Source organism: Dermacentor silvarum, chromosome 5 (genome assembly GCF_013339745.2).
Source record: "Dermacentor silvarum isolate Dsil-2018 chromosome 5, BIME_Dsil_1.4, whole genome shotgun sequence".
Classification (NCBI taxonomy): domain Eukaryota; kingdom Metazoa; phylum Arthropoda; class Arachnida; order Ixodida; family Ixodidae; genus Dermacentor; species Dermacentor silvarum.
This window is the reverse complement of record NC_051158.1, coordinates 189,129,280-189,147,742: the sequence shown is the minus strand read 5'-3', so window position 1 is coordinate 189,147,742 and position 18,463 is coordinate 189,129,280. Positions and strand designations below refer to the sequence as shown.

Here is an 18,463-nt window from a genome sequence, read left to right as displayed (position 1 = left end):
AAGTCGACGCTTTAAAGATCGCATCTTCCATCGCATCGAACTTCCATCGCATCATCTCGCCTCCATTCCTGCCGCTCGACCTCGTTCAGCGTTTAACAGGATTATCGCCGCCAACCACGTAATTTTAACGTCGTACTTCACGCTTGCAGCATGACTATATCTAGCGTTGTGGTGCCTACACCCGTGCCAAGCACGTCTTGTCATTTCCGGCATAAAAAAGAAAGCAGTGATGTCATCTTTCGCCCTCAAACATACCGTACTTTCATTCCTACATGAGAAGCACAGAGAACCCCTCCATGTTTACACGGACGGTTCTGTTTCCTCGAAAAGTTCAGCTGGAACAGTGGTAATTTCCGCGAAATTTATCCTCATCAAATTCACGACGTCTCACATTACGTCATCGACGGTTGCAAAACTCGCCGCTGTCCGTGCTGCTCTGGAGTTTATTGGTCACGAGTCATCACAGCTATGGTCCATATTTTGTAACTCGAAGGCAGCTCTCCATGTGTCTGCTGTCTCCTTTCAACCACGGACCTAACGGCAATTAGTCGCAAACGTCCGACTACTTCACCATCACGCAATCGACAAGAGGCACATCACCATCTACCAGTGGATACTGGGTCACTGCGGAATTTATGAAAATCACGGCGTGGATGACGCTGCCCGATTGAAACATGATGGTGCCCGTGTTACTGCAATACCACTGATGCAACCCCAAGGCTTTACTTATTTCGCACGCGAGCTCACACAGTCTCTGTAGAACACGAGGGAATTCACCAACGCATGTCTCCACAGATTGGATACACGCCTGCTACTCCGTTTTCCAGCAGAGGTACCACCAGCGGAAGCAACACTTCTGTGCCACATTTGGCTCGGCGTGGTAATCACGACAGCCTATTCCTTCTGCATTGGAACGGCCGACAGCCCTGCTTGCGACAACTGTTGCTGCGAGGAGATGATCAAGCACCTCCTTAGTGACTGTCCCCGTTACATTGTGGTAAGAAGAGTGCTCGCGAACGCCCTAGAAAAGCTGAACGATCGCGCCTTGACAGAGGAAAAAGTTTTAGGACACTGGTCCAGATGGGATTCGGCACTCAAGGCCTTAAGTGGTCTGCTCTGTTCTTAAGGGCTTGTGAATTGTGCGACCGATCTTGAAAGTTGTAGCGCGTAGCATCGCGTTATTGTGTGACAATTTCTCACTTTATTATATTTTTTTGTTTCCTGTATCACCTTTTTCCTTTACTTCTTTCCCCGGCACAGGGTGACCAGCTGGTAATTGCACTGGTTAACCTCCCTGTCTTTCCCTCCCTTTTTATATCTCACTCCACAAAAAAAAACATAAAAAAAAGAAAACATTATTATTTTTAACGTAAATTAAAACAACTCATACGTGCTGTCGCTCGTGGTATATGACGTGATGCACGTGTCAGTCGTCTCAAGGAACTAGTTGGCGTTAGAAGCAGAAAAAATATGCCTGGTTGCCGGTATTTGCTGAAGGGCTGCCGCCGCGTTGCCCTGGTGTTCCAACACAGTAGTTAACATTGGTCCGATTGCGGTAAAAAAATTACACCGCCCGTGCACCGCGTACAGATGGTAAACCAGCGAAGCTGAAATGTGCGACCCCGGTGTTTATCACTAGGTTAATCCCGACGGTTCATTAAAGTCTTCTTCAATTCGTCTTCAACGTCTTTGTCTAGATCGGCCGCACGAGCCGCCGGATGGGCCTTACATTGCCGCTTGCTATCCGCATCACTGCTCTCGGCGGCTCCTAACCACATATCCAATGCGGGTATGAGCCACACGTGATTTCTTTCTTTCTTTCTTTCTTTCTTCGTTTCTTTCTTTCTTTCTTTCTTTCTTTCTTTCTTTCTTCGTTTCTTTCCTTCTTCTTTCTTTCTTTCTTTCTGTCTTTCTTTCTTTCTTTCTTTCTTGTCCCTAGCTCATACCCGCATATTCAATGCGGGTATGTGTCACAGGTGATTTTAATATCGTTAATCGTGCCGTAACTGATGAGCATGTGACGGTATTGATGCCATGACCTAACAGTCATGTTAGTAATACATTTGTACCCTTCCATACCATTATTGGTACACACCAATTGAACGAGACGCGAGTTTTCGATAGGTTTTGGATAGGTTTACTTCCGCCGGAGGGTCTCTGTGGTCGGACCGGAGAGTTTCGTCTAGGCATATACATCTTAGCTGTAAAACCTCGGCATGAAGCTGACGCGTGGGGTAGTAAGGATTTGTCTGTCATCGCAAAAGCAACAGTCTGCAATGCATTTTTTTAGCCTGCCAAACTAATTGATGCTCTTGAAGTTCAATCCTAACCCCAACATGATCCCCCTACCCATCCAACCCCTTAGAGAGCGATGGAACATCTTGCTGTCCAGCCCCGGCCTAGAAGACCAGCTTTGACTCGTATAACCAGGGGCCAGGCGGCGAGAACAGCATATGGATTCCCGTGAACTGGGACCCACTTCCATCCGGCGCATGCGCTGAAAAGCTCATGAAATAAAGTTTTTCATTCATTCATTGAAGTTCGCCAACTGTGCTTGGAGAAAAATAAGAACATTAAACATTTCTACAGGATCTTCGGCCGCGTTTAATGACGCTCGCAGTTCAACCAGCGTAGGGTGCCTCGGTGTCAGCGCCGCCTCCTGAACTAGCGCGAAATATACAGGACGGAAAATAGACATGGGCAACACGAGTGCTAACTTACAACTGAAACTGCAAGGAAGCTCCGGTGCCGGTACTCCTTCCCCGGCATCGAGTGTGCAATCTTTGTCGAGCTTGCAAGTCAGAAGGAGCATTTCTCAAGAGTCTGTAAAGATCTCGCCGTTAAATGTGCACCGTGACGGAGGTTCAACGAGCTTTTTTAAGTTTTTTTACTTAACATTCAGAAACGTGCCGTGTTCACGAGGACTTAATTGGTACACATAATCTGTACGGGGTGCCTGAGGTGCCCTGTTTTGATGTGTGTGTTTATGAATTCATGTTTACACGTTAGGTAGTGTATCACAATAGATTTTGGCAGCTAGTTCAGTGCTTGTCCTGTTTCCCTTTCGTCTGCGCGTGTCGTTGTTTCGCGCCCTTCTAATTCAAGATATAACTATACGAACTATCAATGGGACTTGTTTTTCACCCACCTCCATCCATTGTTTTACGGGCACAAAAGAACTGGCTCTCCTGTCGTACTTTGTCGGGGAACAGCGGCAAATATATATTTTGCTTATATCACGCAGTCACATTACACAGAGACAGGCGAAATCCATGCTTCGGTTCTTTATCAGCTGCTAGGACTGCCACTGTGTTTAGGCAGTACAGAAACGGTGCACTGAAGTTTTTGTAAGAGTGCAAGGGACAGCGTCTGACATTTTTAACAAAGTGTTTTATGAGAAAGCAGGTTGAAGAAAGCTGCTCCAAGGTTAAGCTAGTTCATAACTAATTGTGCTAAGCTTGTTTCATTGTTTCGGGGGCATCTGCATTTGAAGACAGAAGACAGTTTGTTATCCATCATCCAGTTTTCTTTTGTTTTGTTACACTGCCTAGTCACGCAAGGTCTGGCCCGTTTAAAGCGAGGATTTGGTTCTTTTGTTATATCATTGATGTGTTTTTAAGAAAATGTGAGTGAAAGCAAGTCCGCTCGGATGGTGGAAAGCAGTGCTATCTTAGATGCTAAATATTGAACACGTGACACTGTTGCGACTGCAAGGCTTATAACGTGTCCGCCATCGAGCGCAGGGGGCAGTCTGCCGGCTCCCGTGGGGGATGTAGTCTGAAACATGAATGTCCCAGCCGTTATCTCGGCGGCGTTCTTCATTGCTGTGGTACCTACGGCATCGCTTAGCCAGAATCACGGAGATGTAAGTATCAAGATGAATACTAACAAGGTATTGATCTGGGCGAGATGGAATTTCGAATTCATCGCAGGTGTTCGGCGCTTTGACATACACAGGCCATAAAAATTATTCAGAAACGTGCGCGCTGGACTCTTTAAAAAAGAATGTTAAAGCCTACCTCCTGTCCGGCCCTAATGAATAATAGGTTTTATATACAGAAATGTCTATGCTCCTGAGGTTTCGTTATTTGTATGAATTTTCCTTTATGATTACAAAAGTATGCACCTTATTTCATTGTTTACTTTAAATAAAACTGTGTTCTGTATGTATAAATGGTGCATGACGTTCTCGTTTCTGTTGCTGCATGCTCTGAGTGTGTGCATTCGGGTGCTGGGGTCCCGTGAGGCAGTGGACATCTGCCTTTTGCCCTTGTATCCGAGGCTTTATTGCATGAAATAGAGAACTGATCTTAACTATTGACCCTTTTCGCGGTGATCCCGTGGGCGAAACATTCAGCTTCGACCATTCGTGCGCCATCGCTGTAGTCTGTCATTTGTTGTGCGTATACAGTGCGCATATTTTCAAGTGTGCGCCCATTCACCTATTATTGATACGTCGGCGATAGAGTGGGCGTAAGTTTTCCTCCCATTTGGGACAGATGTGTATAGACAACGTGCGCGAAACTTACTATGACAGGAGGCGGCGCTACTCCATTTGTCATTCTTTAACGAGTGGAACTCACTCTTGCCGATGTTCTGGGGATGAAGCCCTTTCTTTGAAGGCTAGCGATACAAGGCTGGCGGATGAGCAAATTTCTCTATCCTCGAGGAAAGCCATACATCACGAAGTGCCGGTAACACGTTCGGACAGTGGCAGCTGCGGTCCGCGAACTTGGCTACACAGATTCATTCTGTTGCCTAACATGCCAGTCACTATTTTTGCAGCCAACTACTGCACACGTCTTCAATCCACATGATTCAATCTAGCATGATTGGAGCACGGTGTGTTAGCGAAAACTCAGTTGCATTTCCGACAGCTGATCGCACAGAAGCAAGGTGGAAGCGGTAATGGTTTCGTATTCGTGCGTGATCGCTGAGGAGAGGTATGGCGCGCCGCCGTGAGCGCCATCTCGTTTCTCTAAAAAAACTGCTCCGCGAAAAGGGTCAATAATAAATACATGAGAATGCAGGAAAACTTACAAATAGTTTCCGACATGAACTCACTACCAGCTTCACCTTCCGTTCGTTACTTGCGTCAGCTCTACGATGACGTCAATGTCTTTTTGGGAGACCTCGATGCTTTACATACTTCTCAACCACGTACTACCTGGTGAATTGCAGAATTCTAGCTGCTAGGTGATCTCCCAGCTGTTATGATTTAGTGTTTTGTCCAGAGTGGCGAGGCGTCTGAAGCCTCAGCTTGGGCAACTCAAGGGTTTATGCATTGCAAAGAAGAGCACGGCAGTTTCGCCAGAAACGATTCTGAGTTTCTGTTTGCCGTCAAATTCCTTCACCAGGAATTCGAGAGTCGGGGTGTTCTGTTTGTTTGTACCCCTGAGGTGTAGGGTCCAGCGTTGTGCTTGGACTTGCGGAAGGCTTTGGAGCCGAGGCGAGAAGTTTAGAGTAAAACGTATTTGCCTTACGTACCTTTCTCTTCATCTTTCAACTCAGTTCATAAGTTCAGAGGCCCATAATTACTGACGGATTCCTCTTAAGCTAAGTTCTCATTTTGGACACTCTCCAATTTAATAAAATAACACCTTGCATGGCCTCCAACCTTTACAGCAGAATCAATATGCCGTGCCCTGGCCTTTGCTCCTTTCGAGGGGAGGCGATATGATCAGTGGAAGACCACAGCACGGACAGAAGTTTTACGATGGTCAGTTCAACGACAACGGATTCCCGAACACAGGTAATTAAAGTAGTGGAACACATTTCTCCCCTGTTTTCAAACACCTAATTGGAGAATAAATTCTTGGGCGAGTGCTGTTCTTCATTTTACCTACTTTGTTTATGCGCAATAGGCACGCGGTAGTTACGGTTAACCACTGGGGCGCTACAACACATTATTTCTTTTACCGCGACGAATGATCTAGATAACGATACGAAGAAAGCTAGAACATACAGTGTCTACTCCAACATTGATTACATATAAGGTGCAGTCAGCTTCACCCTGCGCATGACTTGTGGCAAAATGTATTAGTTACGGTTGGCCGATAAGACAGAAGGTTAGAGGAGGGGATAGGGGCGTTTATGGGCATAAGGGCACGTGATATGCTGGATAGCTTAGTGGAAAGGAAGAGACTGTTGCTATTAAGTAAAATTTACCCTCCGCGGTGGCTTAGCTGCTATGCTATTGCGCTGCTAAGCACAAGGTCGCGGGATGAAATCCTGGCCGCGGTGGCCGCATTTCAATGGGGGCGAAAGGCAATAACGAACATGTCCCATGCATTGGGGGCACGTTAAAAATGCCCCGGTAGTCAAAATTAATCCGGAGTCCTCCACTACGGTCTGCCTCATAATCAAATCGTGGTTTGGGAACGCAAAAGCCCAGAATTCAATTGAAGTAAAATTTACTAGGTCTTTACCAGTACCATCTACATGTGTACACGGTAATAGCTGTCCCTTCACTTTTCTACAATATGACTGGCTCTTCGCACTTTCACACACACGCGCACACACACTTTTTTCCCCCTTAGACACTCCTAGTGCTACCGCATTATTATATACGTCATTGCAAGAGCGAAACATTACTGACGGAGAAATACCATTTATCAAAAGAATCGCGGCATACTGCGTGACAAAAATTAATTTTCCTATTGTCGGGTCACGTATTCGAAAAGCTGAAATACGTAACTGACACTGGTGCGTCCATTTCAGAACATCATGGCCATCACACATACGTGTATCAGTGTTCCCAGCAGAGTGGTAAATATTACGCCCTACAGAAATCTTGCAAGGCCCAACCCTAAAGCGTTTACTTTATGTTCTTGCTAGGTCACCATGTTTGTCTCATATGATGCATTGGCATCACTTGGTTGTCTGGCTCTTTTCGCCAGTAAACCCACACAAGAAGACTTGCAGTGTGACTAACATGCTCCCTTTTGAGTCTTCCTCTGGCCAGGTTTTGCTGTCCGGTGTCTTTTGTGCTACGAAGCTTTATATACTGCGTGTTGCATAAATAACAGTGACGGGTGCACATTAATAGATGAGAAAGCGTTGCATCTTCGCAACGTATTGCACACTTGTTGGCCTCAAAATTACCGATGAAAGGCAGTTTGAATTTGGTAAATTATACCTATTATGGCATAGCGAGCTCTCTCAAACGCGACTATTCCTTCATGAATGGACAAACGCACAGCCGAGCTATGCCTCTCTAACCGTAACGCACGAGGCTAAATTAGCCCCGATTGCATCGTGCATGGCGCGCCAACAGCGCCATCTGTGCAAGCGATGCATGCACGGTGGTATAATGGCTTCTTTTCTCTGTACACAGATACCAAAGTTAGGTTCATCGATAGCACGGTTGCAAATCTATAAGCAATAATGTTATAACATGTTTCCGTTACATCAGTTTCAGCAAGCAACCCCTCCCTTGACCGCATTTTAAAGACGTTTAATGTCAAAATATTTTAGTGGCATGGTCACACACGACGCCTACTTTTAATTCATCGTGAACAAAATTGCTCTGCAATAACCGCACACGTGTTATTAAACTAAGCTGCATGCATGACATGCCTCAGTATGCGAATCTTGAGCGGAGATCATCCAGCGGTTCACCAGGGAGACTCGGGCATATAATTTCTCTCCTATTTTTTGCAACACTTAGCCTTCAGAGCATAGTACTCTCATAAATCATGTTTAACTCATATTAGAAGTCAATGCCCTGTCAATGGGTCTTCTCGGTTGACATAATTAAATTCAACGCGACAGAGGCTGTATTGACGAAGCCTTTCTTACGCTACAGCGCTAAGTAAGAACACATAACGGAGAACCACGATAACGGCATTGATACTAACTACGGCGGTCGGCTTATCGCCCCTTCTTCTTACGAACAAAAAGCTTTGTGACTTCTACATAAACTCTTGCGAGCTATCAGGATTGTTCTACGGTTGTACTTGACAAAGAAAAAATGACAAAAAGTTTAAATATTTTAACCATGATTTCAAGAGAAGTATAATAATGGCTCGTTACGTCGTTCGACTCATAAAAGCTGATGAGCGATATCACTTCTTCGACAGCAGGTGAAGTACAAGACGAGATCATGCATTTTGATCAGGTACTCGAAAGGTGGATCTGCGTGACAGCGAGTGCATTGACGGCACATTACTCACCAATAGATAATTATTTAGACAAAGAAGCGAAGCCTGTATGAATCTTAATTCTGTCAACCATTAACAAATTACTTAGTATAGAGTTGGGTACGATCCAATTAAACTATTTTGCCAAACACCGCAGCCTTCTTTTCTCCCGTATTCATATGCAGCTCGCTCGACCTAGCTAACGTCTTCGTCCCCCCGTTTTCTTCGCAGTCGGTATGTGCCAGTTTTAGAAATAAAGAAGCACTGGCAGCCAGTGACGCGCAGTGCATGTCTTTGACGCTGTACCGCTCATCGAGTAGCTTTCAAACAACATTCCGTCGAATGATTTGTAAGAGAAATTGTGTCACCGCCCGCGCCAAACTTAAGTCGTCGTGCTCGCTGAGTGGGGCACACTGGATATAGGATGAGGTGGTGAGCAAGCGCGTAGCGTTTCCTTTTACCTACTTTCGTTGCGAAATGAAATATTCTAATACCTTTTATTCATTCCTCGCTTCTTTCCTCAGGTTGGGATGACGTGATCCACTGGAATAACGGGATCAGAGACAACTTCTTCTACCATAGCGGCCTCCAGCCCAGGAACCAGGAAATCCCACAAGACTCGTGGGGGGGTAGCCCTCTCCTGGGAAGAGGGAGAGCGCGAGGTGGGGGAGGGGTTCATAACCAATTGCCGGTTTACCACCCGTGGGCAAACGTAATAGGATCGTACCTCGATGGTGTAAATACACCCACAGTAGTCGGAGGCCAAGCAAAGCTTCGACAAAAACGCCACGTGGAATTTGATGACGAAGAAGACCGAAGACCAAGAAGGAAGCGGCGACGCCGAAAACGCCTGCGCCATGAGGGCCACGGTCTACGGTCGCCGGCCGGTCCGGGACTAGTGCTTGGCAAAGCCCCTCGCTGTCCCAAAGCAGCTGGTGGTAAGCCAATGCAATTCAGCCTAAAGGTTGATCCTTCCAGCAGATGAAAGACGACGATTTTGTTTATTTTATTGTTAAAAGACAATAAAGAGGAACACTTAATCTGCTTATAGAGTAATTAAGTGTTCTTTGCAGAACCTATTCTCGTTAAGTCAATGGTTAAAGAAGGGTGAGTGAGTGAGTGAAATAACTATTTAGGTCAAGAGAAGACGCAGGGGAGACCCCGCGCCACCCGGCTAGTCCCACGTAGGGACCGCCAAGCCGAGCTTGACGGCCCGATCGCGGGCAGTCTGGATGGCCAGGGTTTGGTCGTTGAGCTCGGGGCGACTAAAATAAAAATTCAGGTAAAGCTTTTACTACTTGAGTTTCGCCCCAAAATATCACCACTGATACCTCGTGTGACGCCGCGGAATTCAAAATATTTTGTCGTGGTTGGGCCACTGTGGTACAGTAAAGCCTATCGAGACTTTCAAACTTCCCTCCTTGGCCATCTTTAGAACACAATGTAGTATATCTTTGCTACTAAACATGATTTAAGCCGGCGCACACGTGGTAAAAATACATGACGTCATGGCTAGGAGCTGGTGCGAGAACTGCAAGTTGGCGTCGCCACCGTTCTTTCAAATTTGAGGCTTTATTCGGCCTATTTAGCCTCCTTTCGCGACAAGAGTGGCTTTTATCGTACTGCAGCAGCTGTATAAAATAATGCAGCTATATTCATTTTTTTCCTTCAGTATCCGTTTAAGCTGAAAGCGAGCCCTGAAAAAAAAAAGAACAAAAGATTCTGAATAGCCGAGCGAAAATGCCATAAAAGAAAAAAGATATAAAAAGGGAAAATAAAACATTACATAAAAGATGACAGTGCATAACAAAATAATAAATTGTCTCGCTTTACGATAGGCCGTGGTTCCTCATTAAATATCGTTATTATCATATTGCCGAATAATGAAAATATGGAAGCACACTTCAGGACTGTCTACCCATGGTATAATATAGACATGGCGTAGAATAATCAAGCATAGCGATAAACATTGTGCACGAACCATCGACGAGGATTATCAATACAAGCGCATAGCCGAACATTTCATACAAAGGTTTTGGCTTTAATAAAGGAATGATGTACTCGATGGCGTATATTTCTCAAACTGACATTTAGGTAGCGGTGTTTTCTGCAGGTGATGCAAGTAAGCGTGGACATGAGCTCCAATACCCGCACGCCGTCACTCACGAATTATTGAGATATTTCAGAGCGCTGTAAAATGCACCAACGTTTAATGTGAAGTATTCTTCGCCTCATTCCGCGCACTTTGCGGTAGGTAGGTAGGTAGGTATTTCTTCTCTCGCCACACTTCTGACCCCTGCAATAAAAATAAATGCCTGACCGACAGTGAAATCCAACCTCTGCCGTCAAGCACAGCTGTCCTATGCTACTTGTATAAATAGAAGACCACGATCGAACATGTACTCATCTCGTACCGAAAGGCGAGATGAGTGGCGATATAGTATTGGCCTTAATTTCTAATCAGCCTCAGAACAAGGTACGCTATCATAACAGACTCTACAGACCGCTTGCAGAAACTACACCCACGGGCATCTATATCTAGTACCACCTACCGGATCCTCCAAGGCCAGCCTCTCGACACGCCTCTTTCGGGCGTCGACAGAGTATGAGCCCCTGGACAAGAGTCCCTAGCGGAAACCAGCGGGCCCAAGCTGTAGCCCGAGTACATGCCTCCCGTGAACTGCATGAAGGAGCCGACATTACCACCAAGTCTGAAACCACACCACTGCAATACAACACCATACTAGAACACTACAGACTCCCTCGACAAACCTACCCTCTTCCACATAATCAGGCCTCAATAGACACATGATCGTCGTCACCATCGTCTTGCTGCGGTCGTCCCGCACATGCTCGCGTCAGACACATTGATGTTCGCCTTACGCACACACGTCCTGCACAGACCTGTTGGTCCACCTGATAACACTTTGCGTAATATCAAACAATGCTGGGTAGTCAGCTACCAGCAAATCACTTCGCTCTAAAGTGATTCGCACAGTGCGTGGGATCGGATTGATTTTTTTCATTATTAGGTGTCTCAGAAGTACCGCTTGCAGAATTCTGATGTCCTTCTAATACAAAGCTTTATTGGGGTTTATCCGCGGCATTCATTGCATGGTAGACTACGCAGTGTGGTTAAATTCTAATCTACAAGAGAGTGCCAGTGAGATCGTTCCGGTTCTGCAGAATACGACAACAGTCATGGCATGTTACCTTTACGTACAATGCTGCTTCATAGCTACTGCTTTAGTGCTAACACAGACCCCTTTACAGAAAGGGCACGGGGGAGAATGTAATGGAAAGTGAAGGACAGCAGACATCACTGGAGCTCAGATCAGCGCATCTTCATTAGCGGTTTATCGCGGCAAAAATGCTATGCCATTTGAATAAACGCTCATTCATATAGACTGATTGATTGATCAGTTCAATTATTCATTGGGTTCTTCATTCCTTTATTACTTCATTTCATAACCAAGGCAAAGGCAAAATGTGCTACGTGCTCCCATGAGCGAATTCATATCTACAGACTCATTCTGCTGCAGATTTCAAAATGGCATTATATAAAATTAGTCAGTTTATGCACGTTGACGTCAAAAGATTAGCATGTGAAATTGCTCCAATGGCGTTGGCGGCTCTGACAGCGGAAATGATTGACTTGCGCAAACGTTGTTGTGGTGATATCAAGTCTCATCGCTGGGAAAAGCGAAAAGGAATAGGACCGTGACTTGCGAGTAAGACGAGTACGGGAGCACGCCCCTTCAGCTTCGAGAACATGAACGTTTGAAACCAATCAAACAAATGGTTTTCTGCATTCCATAAAGTGGCACTGGAATTCGACATAGTAAATGTGAACATAATGCCAATAGCATGCAAAGTTACTGTCAGTTAAATCGTGACCGCAAGGGAGCATCACAGTTTGAAAATAGGCGGCTATGTATCCTACTTCAGTCTCCATATGCCGCTACTCAGCCATGTACGCGCGCCTCGCACCATGACATCATCGACCAGCGTATCTCGGCATAGACGCGACACACTAGTGTCATAAGCACGTTAGCACATTAATGAAGTATGTTTCAACGCAGCCACTGTGCAGTATACTTCAATCAATCAATCATTTATTTATCGTGCGCAGGAACAATCATGAGGTCTCAGGGATGGCGCACGTTTACATAGAAAAAGAAATACAGCAGGGCAATATCAGTAAAAAAAAACAACTAAAAATAACATTCTTGAAAAGAAAAGTGTGCACACAACAAGGCGCAAAATGCATACATAAGAAAAAGGAGGAGAAGGGAAGTTGAACAATATGTGAAACTAAGAACGCAAACAGAATAATGACAGCGAGTTGTGAAAAATATCAAGGTCATGAAAGGGGGCGCTGTAAAGACTCTGCATTCTGTGGACGGTTGAATGTTGGTGGTGACAGGCAGCAACATGAAAAGGTCTGTGTTCTCTGGTGATCTTGCGCGGAATACATGATACAACTGAGGAGTTGTATCATGTACATGAGGATACCGTGAAGCAGTTTGAGAAGAAACAGAAGGTCAACACGATTACGTCGGCAGCGAAGTAAGGGCAATGACATTAACCCCACAGTGCTAGAGCAAGGTCCAGGGTCCGTGCTAGCAAAGTGGTGATAATATATGCTTAGAAACTTTTTCTGGACCCGGTCTATAATGCCCTGTTGGATCTAGAGATGCCGTTCCAGACGACCGATGCATATTCGAGTTGAGGAAGACAGATTGTTGTGTACAACTTGCGGAACGGTGTAGGAGAATTGAATTCTCTTGATAGTCTGCAAACAGAGCCAAGAGTGCGCATACCCCGCATTGCAACGCGTTTAGTGTGAGCTGGAAAGTGTAAGGTTGTATCAAAAAGTACACCGAGATCATTTATGTCATGGACCCTACACAATGGTACAGAATCTACCGAATAATAAAAAGAAATGCTTGCTGTTTTGCGGGTGAAAGTCATGACTTTGGTCTTAACAGCATTCAAGGTTAGATTATTATCTGTGCACCATTTAAACAAAGAAAGCAGGTAAGACTGGAGGATGCGACAGTCATCAACAGTGTGAATTGTCTTAAAAATCTTTGTCACCGGCATATAGAAGGAATGAATAATGCCGAATGGGCAGAAGGAACGTCATTAATAAAAATTAAAAGAAAGGAGTGGTCCCAATACTGATCCCTGAGGGGCGCCGCTAGTTGCCACGTAAGAAGAAGACGTTTGGCCATTGACGATAACATAACATGATCTATGAATAAGATAACTCCGCCAGAGATTTACAATCGACGATTCAACACCAATGTGTGTAAGCTTGATCAGAAACAGTGAGTGGCTGACCACATCAAAAGCTTTGCTAACGTCACAATAAATGGTGTCAACTTGCCCCCTTTGGAGTACCGGCGAGGAGATCTGGGTCATGAAACTTTTGATATTTGTGATAGTGGAGCGACCGGAGAGGAATCCATGCTAGTTCGGGATCAATGCGTTCTTCACAGTAAAATACAATATGTTGTAAAGAGCAAGCTGAAAAATCTTAGGTGAGGCACACAGAAGAGAAATTGGGCGATAATTTGAGACAACGGTTCTACAGCTAGACTTAAATACAGAAAAAAAAACACGAGCAGTTTTCCACATGCGAGGGAAAGTGGAAGTGTTCAGAGAATTAGTAAGTATAGATGTCAATACTGGGGCAAATATACTGACGTAAGCTTTTAATAATGCGGAGGGAATGCCATCAGGGCCGCAGGATAGGGAAGGTTTCAAGCGCTTAAGGGATTCGCAGATCAGCTTTTCATCAAACAACACAGGACTAAATGTATGAGCCGTTGTGTGTTGCTGACTGACACCAGCGTTTAAACCTGAAGGTTTATATAAGGAAGAGAAATGGGCAGCAAAACAAGCTTAGACTTCTACTCCTCTAGAGTCCAGCAGGCGAAAACACTCTCTGCGATTACTAGAGCGCTTGCGGATATACTTCCAAATCTACGCCGATCGGTCGGAGCCGCTCTTCTCCAAGAATGAAATATATGAGTCATGATCCCGCTTCGGGATTCTTCTCTCCACTTATTAAGCACTGGACTTTTGGATTTATGGTGCGCGCGATCTTTATACCTAAGGCAGTTATAAGTTCATATGAGAACCACTGTGGATATTTAGGGTGTTTGGACTATACTGAGGAATGTATTTGCGCATACTGCTCAGAACAAGCTTCGTAAACTGATCTATTTGGTGATCGACATTTGCTTTATCTGTGACCAGTGACCAATCGGTGGCGGAGAAGAAATCGTACAAGCCAACATAATCACCCCGCTTGAAAGCTAAGCGAGAAGATTCATTTATGCCAGTGGAAGAGCTCTGCTTCAAGGCTGACACAGAGGCAGTTACCTTAAGTGAGGGGGGAAACTTATCGGGAAGGACAATGGAAATGTCAGAACGGGAGCCCTGATGGCATCCCCTCCACAATAACCTGAGCATTCGAGAGGCAAAGGTCTAAAACGTTGCCACAGAGATTGGTGATCAAGCTGTGCTGCTGAAGAGAACAGAAGGACAAAGTCCAATAACAGGCTGCATTTGTTCTTTATGTAATAATTGTAATGAGAATATGTAAGCGGGTTCCAATCAATTCCTAGTGTGTTAAAATCACCAAGAAGGATTACTCTGTGCTTGTTATAAGAGGATAAGGCGTTTTCAATAGGAGAGATGACCTCATGAAACAAGACAGGGGAAATATTCGGTGATACATGGAAAGTTTTGATTAATAATTTCTCACAGCGCGCTAGGCTGACTTCAAGCCAAATCGATTCCTGAATACTTTCTATGTCGTTACACATCTCGCCGCATTTCGATGGAGGCGTAATGCAATAACACCCGTGTGCTTGTGTTGTAGTGCACGTTAAAGAGCCCTAGGTGGTCAAAATTAATCCGGAGCCCTCCACTACTGCGTGCCTCGTAACCAGAACTGGTTTTGGCACGTAAAACCCCAGAAAGAAGAAGAAGGTCTCAGAGGACTGTCAACAGCAATAAGTACGCCACCACCTTATAGGTGCGAAGCACCTTATGCGCCCGGGCTTTCGGCGCCTCCTGTGGTAATCGTCGTCGTCGTTGTCACGGTAAGCAAGCGGCTCGTGCTCGCGCTCAGCACGCGCTCGTCGTCGTCATCGCCTTCCACAGCTGGCTGCGTTGAAGCAAGCGGTTCGTGCTCACGCTCGGCACGCGCTCATGCCACTGCCCCAGCGTTCCTATTCGTCTTCCAAAGCTGGCTGCGTTGCCGCTCATCATTCCAGCGTTGAATTTCACTTCTCTTCTGTCGGCGTAATGAGGAGGCCGCGTTTACGGGCTTATGAGCCATTGGTTAAGGCAGTATGAGCCCATTAGCGGTGCATCACTGCATGCTTCGCACCTCCCCAGGTTTCACGTTAGCAGAGCTGCATTTCGCTCAATGGGTCATTCGAGCACCGAGTTTTCCTTTATTGTGATAGCAATTACATGGAGACTCCAAGCGGATTTATGTCGTCGTCGTCGCCGTCGCCGTGAGGTTCCGTATGACGTCAAACGGCGATGAAATGGTCGCCGCGCGCCGTATGCTGTATGTGCGAGTGAAAGCGCGCGAGGGACGCGCGCTTTCACAGGGAGCGAACGCACGGCGAAGAGCAAACGCGCGTTCGGCGCCGTGCTTCCTGAAGGACTGCAGAATTAAGCGTCTCTTTCCTCCTTTACAATCACTTTATATACTGAGCGAACGCGACTTCTTCCGTCGTGCGAAAGGCCGTGGGGGGACGGGAGGGAGGGAGGGGAGGCGACGTTTAGCTGCGGCACCAAATGGGTATTTATATAAAAAGTTGTCGCAGTTTCACCTAAAGGTGAAGCATCAATTGCGATAGCAAATTTGAAGAGAGCTATACGGAGTAATGATAGCAGCTTTATCAGCTGTATAAACTTGGACATGCAGCAGCACCGGCAACACGCAGAACTGTTGTCGACGCCGTCGGCGTTTTGCCCGCGTTCGTTCAAAATGCGTGCGGCGTTGGTGACTGTTGCCGGAGCCTCTGATATAAATAGGCACTTGGTGCCGCAGCTAAACATCGCCTCCCTTCCCTCCCCCTCCCCCCCACAGCCTTTCGTGCGTCGGAAGAAGGCATGTTTGCTCTACATATATGGTGATTGTAGAGGAGGAAAGAGACGCCTACTTCTGCAGCCCTTAAGGGAGCACAGAGCAGAACGCGCGTTTGTTCTCCGCCGTGCGTTCACTCCCCGTGAAAGCGCGCGTCCCTCGCGCCCTTTCACTCGCACATACAGCGTTCGGCGGCGCGCGGCGACTATTTCATCTCCATTGACGTCATACGGAACCTCACGGCGACGGCGACGGCGACGGCAGAAATCTGCTTTTGAGTGTCCATATAATTGCTATCGCAATAAAACGTTGCGAGGCGAGAAGGTGGTAAAGACTTCGGACGCTGCTCGACGAGTGTCCCGTTCTGATCTCGTCGAGAACCGCCGAGTCGCCGCCAGAGGCACCGGCAACAGTCACCAATGCGAGCGCGTTCGGTGCGAACGCGGGCAAAACGCCGACGGCGTCGACAACAGTTCTGCGCGTTGCTGGTGCTGCTGCATGTGCAAGTTTATACAGCTGATAAAACTACTATCCTTACTCCGTATAGCTCTCTAATAATTTGCTATCCCAATTTGCTATCGCTATCTCGCGGGGTTCTCAGAAATATTACTTCTACAGGAGGCGCCATTCAAATTCGCTTCCAGTGCGCGTCACATTTACAAAATCACGCAAGTAAAAATGCAAGTTTTGGCACAAAATGCCAGCTCAAGAGTGACCAGATATAGATTTGCAGGGGTGGCACTAGCAGTAGCAGGCGGTTGTAGCATGTTGATATCTATGACGGCAATTGGTCCTCCCAAGTATCAATTTGCGATGTTATGTAGGCATAACCAAACGTTCAAGAAACCCGTGATACATAGGGAGCTCGGAATGGAGACGTGGCACCTTCTCGGGAAAGAAATCAAAAGCAATGGTTTTATAATTAAGTATGAGTAGGTTACCTCTTGCAGCGGGATTGCGACAAGTGGCAAATCAGCCTCGAAGAACGTTCAAGTTACAAAGTGTGACGACGTATGCGCTCTTTTGTGGCTGCTTTGGGTTGCGCCCCATTAGAGACCTGTGTGACCAAGTGATTTTGACTAGAGGAAGCGTAGTAGTTTATTAGACGAGGACCTCAGCATTGCTTTTCAGGACAGGGCGCTCCTTTCACCTCTTTGTTCGTGCAACGAGGCAGGAGGCTTTAGCTTTGGCTGTGCCTAAGCTCCAGCGCTGAAAGGGGTGCTCTTCTTGATAACGGGAAGAAAGGCAGTTCGAAATACCTGCTTATATAACTCCTAGCGTTTTCGAAAACGCACTTCATAGACCGCAAGCAACAACCCGTAAGCTGTGAGCCCAAATTCAGAGTACTCGCTTTGATATTCCTGACAATTTATTGTTGCTCTAAAATACCTTCTTAGTAATTCCAGTAATCGTACTTAAAAAAAAAAAAACCTCTACAGTTGTATTCTCGCCACCTACGGTCGTTTTTGAGAAAATGAGCAAGTATGCGAACTTACCAAGTGAAAAACGTACGCATCGCGCGGCTCCATTGCTTCACGCTTCTTGTTCAAGACAGTTCAAATCAACTCCATGGACAATTACTATCTACATTTTATAAAGATGAAAAGATGTCTATTCTACTTTGATACTCTAAGGTTGTTTTACTATGATATGCGTATTCGATGGGATTAAGTGCTTTTCGAGCGGTCCTACCTGATTTAATAAACGTCTTTCTTTCTCTGTCTCTTAAGAAATGAACTTTCTGCGCAGTTTGTCTACGCCTGAGAACACGGGCTAATCGCCGGGAAATGTTTAAGGTATAGGACTCACCATGCGATAAGGGAAGCATGGCACAGCTTTGCCGCACCGTTAAGCCCGTTAAAGATTTGCAACGATGGGTCCCGTCCATGTACCTTTGAATGTCCATCTATCCATTGTATTGTAAGAAGAGGGAACATGTGCGATGGCCCGCTAACTATCACAGTTGTCATGCCAGCACAGTCCCTGCACACAATAGGTATTCCGAAAAAGCCAGAAGGACCGCTTCGGAGTCCCTCAAATGTAGAGAAATTGGGTCGCGAATAGCAACCAAGGTCTTTTCGTTTATAATGTGAATTGTTAGCGACGTCCCATTGTTTTTTTGAGAATAAGTGTTCGAATGTCCGAATCTCGCAGGAAAGCATTTGAATTTATCGTTTTATACTGTTACTGTGGTTGAGTTTCG

The 18,463-nt window shown here is 45.9% G+C and overlaps 1 protein-coding gene and 1 long non-coding RNA gene across 3 annotated transcripts; one reads left to right on the top strand and one right to left on the bottom strand.

The window, feature by feature from the left end:
* The first annotated feature begins 3,689 nt into the window (after positions 1-3,689).
* LOC119454652 (uncharacterized) lies at positions 3,690-9,220 on the top strand. 2 transcript variants are annotated; one of them, XM_049666950.1, is made up of 3 exons: positions 3,690-3,865; positions 5,629-5,752; positions 8,666-9,220. In XM_049666950.1, the coding sequence occupies exons 1-3, from the start codon at positions 3,785-3,787 to the stop codon at positions 9,124-9,126; spliced, it is 666 nt and encodes a 221-aa protein (XP_049522907.1). In that variant the 5' UTR covers positions 3,690-3,784; the 3' UTR covers positions 9,127-9,220. The 2 variants fall into 2 exon arrangements, with proteins under 2 accessions (XP_049522907.1, XP_037572453.1); XM_037716525.2 differs by having other exon boundaries at positions 3,706-3,865; positions 5,626-5,752.
* Positions 9,221-9,578: 358 nt separating this feature from the next.
* Positions 9,579-18,457, bottom strand: LOC125945266 (uncharacterized). Its single transcript, XR_007466764.1, has 3 exons — positions 18,070-18,457; positions 10,694-10,821; positions 9,579-9,838 (listed from the first exon to the last, which is right to left on the bottom strand). It is a non-coding gene; the product is annotated as an uncharacterized LOC125945266 (long non-coding RNA).
* Between the last annotated feature and the right edge of the window lie 6 nt (positions 18,458-18,463).

Coding starts and splice junctions, on each gene's coding strand:
- LOC119454652 (XM_037716525.2), top strand. CDS start 3,785: ATGAATGTCCCAGCCGTTATCTCGGCGGCGTTCTTCATTGCTGTGGTA. Junction 3,866..5,625: donor TTAGCCAGAATCACGGAGAT/GTAAGTATCAAG, acceptor CAACCTTTACAG/CAGAATCAATATGCCGTGCC. Junction 5,753..8,665: donor CAACGGATTCCCGAACACAG/GTAATTAAAGTA, acceptor TTCTTTCCTCAG/GTTGGGATGACGTGATCCAC.